This window comes from Agelaius tricolor, unplaced genomic scaffold (assembly GCF_023055355.1).
Source record: "Agelaius tricolor isolate 1412-34295 unplaced genomic scaffold, bAgeTri1.0.p SCAF_34, whole genome shotgun sequence".
Taxonomy (NCBI): domain Eukaryota; kingdom Metazoa; phylum Chordata; class Aves; order Passeriformes; family Icteridae; genus Agelaius; species Agelaius tricolor.
In genome coordinates, this window is record NW_027269294.1 from 3,782,242 (window position 1) to 3,790,123 (window position 7,882).

Here is a 7,882-nt window from a genome sequence, read left to right on the forward strand (position 1 = left end):
GTTTGCAGCACCGCCGAGGCGAGCAGCGGAACCCCGGCACCACCGAACCTCCCGGCAAGGCTGGAGCTCCTCACCGGTGCGAGGACGCCACGGTCAGTGTAAATGAGAATTATTTTAGAGCGTAAAGTTACCCATCCCTCCTCCATCCCGCACCAGGAGCACAGCCCCAGCACCACCCGGCTGAGCGTGAGGCTCTGGCACCCCCTGCGGGTGACGCGGCTGTCATACCGCGTGTCCCCGCAGCCGCTCCTGTCCCGGGCTCGCCGCCTGTGGATGCCCCCGGCCGAGCGCAGGGCTGCCCAGCGTCCCGTCCCATCCCGGCCCTCCTCTCCGGGCCGGGCGCTTCCCGGCGCTCCACGATCCCTGCGCGGGCCGGCGGCGCCTGAGGGGGAGCGGCCATGGCCCCGCCCCAGCCCCGCGCATGCGCGGGCCTGACCTGGCAAAATGGCGGAGCTGGAGGAGTAAGTGCGGCGCAGAGGGAAGAATGGAGGGCATGTGGGATCCGCCGCCATCCGCGGGCTGGGGACGGCCACGGGGGCTGCCTGAGAGGGGTCGGGATGCGGGATGGGGCCGGGATGTGACCGGGTTTTCCCGCCCGCAGGCCGAGGCGGCGGATCCCGCTGGTGCCGGAGAACTTGCTGAAGAAGAGGAAGGCGTACCTGGCCATCAAGGCCACCCAGGCCAAGCAGGCGCTGCTCAACAAACGCAAGGTACGGAGGGTCCCGGCAGAGCCTGGGCCTGCAGCCTCAGCTCGTCCTCCTCCGGAGCGAGTTACAGTTCCCTGAAATTCCTGGGAAAGGGTCCGAGTGGTCGGGCCCCTCAGAGAGGGGGTGCCCGAGCACCGCGGGTGGGCAGGAGTCGTCTTCGGGGTTCCGAGGGGGGCTTGAGTCCCTCAACATCTTCTGCTTGAGTCTCTGAGCCTTGTAAAGAGGACAGAATTGTACAGGTTATTACAGCGAAAGAAATAAATGGAAGACTGTGAGTTGTTCCTGTTGGATAAGTGGTGGTCAGGTGTTTGCAGCCACATGTGGGAAACTGCAGCGCTGCTGAATTGTCTCTTCTGCCATGGGGTTTCACAGTCTGAAACCACCTTTGTGTTGAAACCCTGCATGGAAGCCGTGCTTTTCTGAGGGTGCATTTAGAGTTATTTCTCTGTTAGAGCAGCACAGGTCATGGGTGAAGCCTTTTCTGCCTGTGGGGTGGCACATGTCCTAGTGCAGACCCACCCTGTGCACACTGTGCCATTTCCAGACTGGCAGAGCACAGCAAACCTTTCAAATTCCCAATTTGAGACCTGTTCTGATGTACCCCAGCTAATACAGTAGGTGTCTGTCTTAAAGCTTTCCCAGTGAATCTTGTGGGATTGTGTGCAAAACTCTTGCCATTTTTGTTTGATACCATGTTTACATTTTTAAAAGCATCAATGCCTTGCTGTATTTCCAAGGTGGGAGCATAAACAATAATATTAAATAGCCACTCCTTAAGATTGTCATTGCAAAAACAATCTTAGTGATGAGACTTTTATTAGGTCTGCCTGTTTTGAAAATTCAAATGAATTTCATGGGTGATTTGTGAGGTGAAATAGAACAGAAGACACACAACGTTAGATTCTTTCATTTAAAGTGTCCTGCTCGTTTAACCAGTACAGTATCCTAAATATAACTGTGTCATGCTGTGCATTTTCAAGTCCTATTCTTATGAGAAAACACTACGAGTGTTGGTGGATGTACTCATTCCTAAGCTAAAGAGAGACATTTAAACATCTGTTAAAAGGAGCTTTACATTTTCTAGTAATAATGAAAAGACTTTTTATCAGGTGAGCCAGATGTTCTGTCTAAATCAGCAATATATAATAGTTACTTGAATGTTTGAAATTTTTCTTGCATGTGTGCCAGTATAGAAACAGACTTTAAATGCAGTTAGATTCTCTTGGAGGGTAATTTTTGAGTCACACTGGGGTATTGCTGTAGCATTTGTGTTGCCCACATGTTGTTTCTGGCTTTTCCAGCCATTGCTGAGCTGTGTGTGTAGCTATGCCTAGAAGTCTCCCAGGTCTTTTCCCTAATGTATATTTTTCCTGGGGAAAAACCCTTTCTTCACTGTTCATAAATAACAAATTCATGTGTTGTCCCTCAGTTCTGCCTCCCTTGGGCTTAGATAATCAAATTTATTTTCTTATTGCTTCCAAAGCTGTAAGGACATTGTTCACTACTTCTGCATTTCTTTTGGCCTTTGAGATGTAAACCTCACTTTGTTTTCCTTTTGTCTGCAGCAGCAGAAGGGGAAGCAGATCCAGTTCAGGCGCCTGGAGACGTTTGTTCGGGATTCATGGCGCAAACGCCGGGATGACACCCGCCTGAGGCGCATGGAGCAGAGGCCTGGGCAGGCTGTGGCGCCTCAGGAGAGCAAACTGGCCTTTGTCGTGAGGATTGTGGAGTGAGAGCCTTCCCCTGCTCCTTGCCTTGTTGCTGCCCTTTATTGTGTCGTTTCCATGCCAGACATCACCTTGCAGCTGATCTGAGGCCTTTAGAGCAATGTGGTTACTAATAAGTTCTGTTTCCCTCAGTATTAAGGGCGTGACCAAGAGGGTGAGAAGGGTGATTGAGCTGCTGCGGCTGAAGAAGAATTACACCGGGGTGTTTGTGAAGCTGAGCCCGCTGTCGCTGAAGATGCTGCGGATTGTGGAGCCTTACGTGGCGTGGGGGTACGTACCCCTCCCGTGACCTGGGGGTCATTGGGTTCTCCAGCTGCTATCACACATCTGGTACTTCTCCAGTAATGGTCAAAACTTCATCAGCTTTATGTCTAAAACTTGTTATTGTCTTTGTTCTCATTGTTCTTGATGTAACTTTGTTACTTAACCACCTCTGCACAAAGAAGTGGGATGGGCTTCCCTCTGCATCCTCTTTGTTACAGAATATGATTTTTGTTTCTGTGCAGACAGCCTAACCTGAAATCTGTACGAGAGCTCATCCTGAAACGGGGCCAAGCCAAGATCAAGAAAAAGAGAGTGCCTCTGACAGACAACATGCTGATAGAGGAACATTTAGGTGAGGAAGAGGGTGAGAAAACTGAGGAGAAGAGAGTTAGGTGTTGAGAGTTTACAGTCTGACCTGAAAGGGTGGGGAGAGACAATATCTTGCCGAACTGGAGGACTGGCAATTCTGGAGTCAGTGTGGGGAAAGATGATACAGTTGGACATATCTTTATTTTTTTTGTTTCCTCATGCAGGGGGCTGTGGTATCATTTGCCTGGAAGACCTTATTCATGAAATCTACTCAACTGGGAAGCATTTCAAGAGAGCGACCAGCTTTCTGTGGCCGTTCCATCTGTCGGTGGCTCGGCACGCATCGCGGAACAGAGTGGGTTTCCTCAAGGAGATGGGCAAGCCTGGCTTCAGAGGGGATGCCATCAACCAGCTCATCCGTCAGCTCAACTAGGCAGGTGAGCAGTGCCTGCTGGGCTGGTTCTGAGGCTCACCCTTCATTCCCTGTCCTAAGGACAACCAGCTGCCATTGAAGATCAAGGGGGTGCTCCCTTGGTTTTGATGGTCACTCTGCAAAAGTGACCTTGGAGTAGGGGAAGCTAATCAAGAGTGTGGGTCCCATTAGGAATCAGCACGTGCTGTTTGTTGGACACCTCCATGAAGGCTTGGTTCCTGGGAGATAGTATTACTTTCTTGTTTATTTTCTTCCCTATTCTGCAGGGATTTTGTGAAAACTTCAGGATCTATGACCTGTTCCTTTTCACATGAACCTTTCATGGACATTACCTACATGCAGTGATCTGTATGCAACTTCTCTTGACTGGTGCCTCTATAAAAGAAGAAATACAGAGATGATGATGACGGAGATGGACTTTGGGCTGGCCCTTCTTCAAGAAGATAAATTCTGTTTGGTACCAGAATGAGCTTCTTGGAGCAATTTCACTTTTCCATCTCTGTAAAATAAGTGGGTTTTGTGCTCACTACTGCAGACTTCACTCTTCGATGTGCACCTGCTTCTGGGGGTGAAGGGGTGGTGCAGTCACAGTTGTGCTAACAGGCAAAAGAAAACACCAAGGTCTTCTTGTGTTACTGCAGCACAAACCCTAGCAGCGAATAATGTCACTTTCTAAGTACCTAGATTGTATTTATTTTTAAAAAAATAAGGGTTTTGTGTTCCTGATTTAAAGAGCCCTTTGTTGGCAGGACTTTTTTTTTTCCTTCTTTTTTAAACGTCTGCTGGATTGGGAATGTTGGGGAGAATTATTGCCTGGAAATAGCAAAGCCTAAAAAGGTTGTAATACAGTCATGGGGTGAGGTATATGTAATTGATGTTTTTAAAATAAACTTCTGAAATTATATTATTATAACAGAAGGTCCTACATTACTGTAAAAGAGTGGAAAAACCAGTTCAACACTCTGGCTGGAATGAGTTTAGTGAAGGAAGTGAAGAAAACCATGGAAGAGTCTGAAAGTTCCAGAGATTTAAATCGCTAATTTCTTCCACTACAGAAATGGGTAAGGACACATGAAGAGTCCAGTGCTGTTCAACAAATATGGAAGGCACTGTCATGAGTTCACTGTGACTGTTTAAACTGTTCTTTGAAGACTTAGGTGGGGGCAAACTGTTAATCCATGAATGGATTTCCTGCCGACTCCACTCCACTTGGAGCCTCAGGAAGCAAAGAAGTAACAAGACAAGAAGGATGCCTTTTGGATGTTAGTTGTGTGGCAGTTAGTAACTGTTTTATGATGTAGCATTCATAAAACCATCTGAAATACAATGGACTGCAGATTCTGAATTAGAGAACACTATAAAACTAGAAGTTTTATTCTGTAAAACAAGAATAGAAACATAGAAAATGCTGGACAGACACTACAGACGTACACAGAACAACTTTGTCCCCAGAACTAGAGCCCAGTGGTCATTAGAATACAAGGTTTCATCTATTGAAAGTTTTCCTGATAAACAGCTGCTTCCATTGTAGAGCAGTACAAGAATTGTTTGGATGATTCATTTTTGGGTTATTTCTGGTAATAAAACAGCCCAGGCTTCCAACATGAAAACTGGCACACTAGGAGTGAGATTATTTTAGTTGCTACAGAGAATTTAAGACTGCTAACAGAGTGTAGTTTAAAAATAATTTTAAATTATAAAGTTATACGAGCTGAACACAATTCTAGCAGCTAATCCCAGATTTAGGCAGTGACAGTTTTTCTAGCAGAGGCAGTGGTTTAACACACCATTAGATTAGCTCATACAGTGAAGTAAGAATTGAGCTATGACCTTTTTAAAATTTCTTTGGAAATGATGCCAGCTTAGTCTAGTGTCACATTTTCGCAGACAGGCATATTGCTTTTGTGTCATGCTCTATCAAGAGGACAGTAATGATGTGCTCATAGCTTAGCTGCATGATGAACAGAAACTATACAAGGTGACAGGACAAAACTTGCCCCTCCATCTTAGGGAACAGAATCCTTCTTGTAAGCCACCGTGGTGTTGACTTTGTGGATTGTGGTGGTGAAGGAACGCAGCCGAACCTCCTCTGAATTGGCTATGAACTGTGGGCCTGACTCTTCCCACTTTGCTGGCACTGCCAAATCTTTATCCGTGTAGATCAGCAAGTCAAAGGCACCTGGGGGCAAGGGAGAGCAAATTCACCATAAGGAGATGGCAGGTTTGAAGTGCATCTTCTAGAACTTGAGACAAGGACCAAGCTTTTCAGAAGTTACAGTGATACTAGTTATGTGAACAAAAGCAATCGTTAAAATAAGATATTCATATGAGGCCATTTTAGTTTTCTCTAAATTGTGTTGAAAATTTTTTTCAAGTATGTTAAAATGCTGTGGAGATGAGCTCTGTATAACACTTCATAGGAACAAGTTATTCATGAAAACTTGTATTCCTCAGGGCATACATATTTAATTTCCTCAAGTTCATTAAGCCACCCAAAGTTCTGCCCTGATCTCAGTCTAACGAAGTGCTGTCTCACAAGCCTGATGGTACACGATGTGTAATAGTCAAAAAGCCTCAGAAAACCAGAAAATATTTTCTAAAGTTGGAAAGTTACTGAGGTTTTTCAAGAGCATTTTATTTCTTTAGTGCAGTTTGGGATACTCACAGGCAGATTCCAAGAGTGGCAGGAAGGTTACTGTGGCAGTTATTTGTCTGATGACAGAGCGAATTTCATCCTGAATTGCCTTCTGAGATTTCTCCCGTGGTCCACTGGAAAAATAAGAAAACTCTGGTAAGAGAAGTTTGAAACTTCTGCGCTGGCAGTTTCCTCTAAATACAGTTCTCTTTGTTAACCTCTACTAGTTTGCTGCAGTATTTTTAGAGTAGTAGTGACACTTGAATCGTCAGAAAAATTGAAGTGATAGTTGCTCTGCCTTTATTGTTGTTTGTGTGTTCAATTATATAATGATTGGTTTGCAGACAGAGGGTAGGGCACTGAGAAAGGTTTGAAGGCACAAGTCCATGGCATTGATCCTGTGCCTGCCGCGGTACTCGGGAGCGGAGGGACCGCGGTACTCACTTGTCATCCTTTGCAGTTTTGTCACACTCGATGTCAAACTGCCACCGCTCCAGGACCTCGCTGCTCTCGATGCTGGAGATGACCACCACCAGGCGCTGCACGATGCACTTGTACAGCCACTCTGCAAGAAGCCAGGGCAGTGCTTAGAGGGCGAGAAGCGGCGGCGGGGACACCGCAGGGAGGGCCCGGCCGCCGGCGCGCACCTTTCATCTGCTCGGTCACGTTGTTGAGGTAGTTGGCCAGCTCGGGGTCCGTGGTCACCAGCAGGGTGAGCCCGTACTTCTGCACGCGGGTGAAGGTCTCGGGCGGGTAGATGCCCCGCTGGTACAGGATGCTGTTGATTCCATAGGCTGCACGATTTAGACGGAGAGGGAAAGGGATGTGTACCGCACCCACCCCAGGCCCCAGCCGGCGGCCATGTCGCTCCACAAGACGCGGCCTCCCACCCCCTCACCTCCCCTCCCACCCTCCTTCTCTCCCTCCCTCTCTCGCAGCGCGGTTCTCGGGGTCCCCCGCGGCCCCCTTACAGAAGAACTCGGCGACGAGCTCGGCGCTGCCGCGCAGGGTGATGCCCTGCTGCTCCCGGCCGAGCTGCTGCTGCGCCGCCATGGCCGCCGCTTCCCCGCCGCCCGGTTCGAATCCGGCCCCGCCCCCGCCCGGCCCCGCCCCTTCCCGCGCGTGCGGCCCCGCTGAGGGGGTCGCGCGCCACCTCAGCCGACACCACCGGCTTTCCTCCGGGAATCGCCATTCCCTGGGGCCCTTACCCGTGCAAAACGGGCGGCAGCCTGCAGGGTTCCGTGGCTGCCTGGAGGGAAAGAAGGGGTTTTTTCCTCCATGTTAAACTGGCCGGCCGCTCCCCGAGCCGTTGCGGGTGTGGGCGGGTCTGAGGGGCGCGCGGAGCAGGGGCGGAGCGAGTGTGCAGCTCTGCCTTGGGAATGCTGCGCGGAGTTGCGTTTCAGCGTTTGCCAAGGTGTGTTCGACCTTACGAGCCTAAAAATGGTACTTTCCAGTTATGAATTGAACAAATCCTTAATTTATTATTTATTGGTGGCTTTCGTGGTGTAAGTCATGCAGTAGCTGTTTCAAATAAAACATTCTCTTCTGCAAGCGCTCTGAAGAAGCAGGTGGGGTGAACGTGGGAAAGCAGGATAAACAATTTTTCTTTCAATCCATAATAATTCCAGAAATAATTTTTAAAAAAGGGTTAAGAAGCACTTGGGTTGTTGGTGTGCCTTGGTGAAGGGAATTTGCTGCTTGGTCGAACAACTTCAGTCCTGTTACTACAGGGAGACCAAGGAAGATGCTGCAGCCGGCAGTGGCCATCACCTGGAGGGAGCTGTGGCAGAGGTTAACAGGTAAGAGA

At 48.7% G+C, this 7,882-nt stretch overlaps 2 protein-coding genes across 2 annotated transcripts; one reads left to right on the forward strand and one right to left on the reverse strand.

Moving 5' to 3' along the window:
* Positions 1–375: 375 nt before the first annotated feature.
* RPL7L1 (ribosomal protein L7 like 1) lies at positions 376–4,342 on the forward strand. Its single transcript, XM_071452369.1, has 7 exons — positions 376–461; positions 602–710; positions 2,273–2,436; positions 2,567–2,704; positions 2,941–3,050; positions 3,232–3,444; positions 3,707–4,342. The coding sequence occupies exons 1-6, from the start codon at positions 445–447 to the stop codon at positions 3,438–3,440; spliced, it is 747 nt and encodes a 248-aa protein (XP_071308470.1). The 5' UTR covers positions 376–444; the 3' UTR covers positions 3,441–3,444; positions 3,707–4,342.
* Positions 4,343–4,785: 443 nt separating this feature from the next.
* On the reverse strand, positions 4,786–7,157 carry MAD2L1 (mitotic arrest deficient 2 like 1). The gene is made up of 5 exons (XM_071452370.1): positions 7,047–7,157; positions 6,723–6,869; positions 6,520–6,640; positions 6,106–6,209; positions 4,786–5,619 (listed from the first exon to the last, which is right to left on the reverse strand). Exons 1-5 carry the CDS (start codon positions 7,126–7,128, stop codon positions 5,447–5,449), a joined length of 627 nt encoding a protein of 208 aa, XP_071308471.1. The 5' UTR covers positions 7,129–7,157; the 3' UTR covers positions 4,786–5,446.
* Between the last annotated feature and the right edge of the window lie 725 nt (positions 7,158–7,882).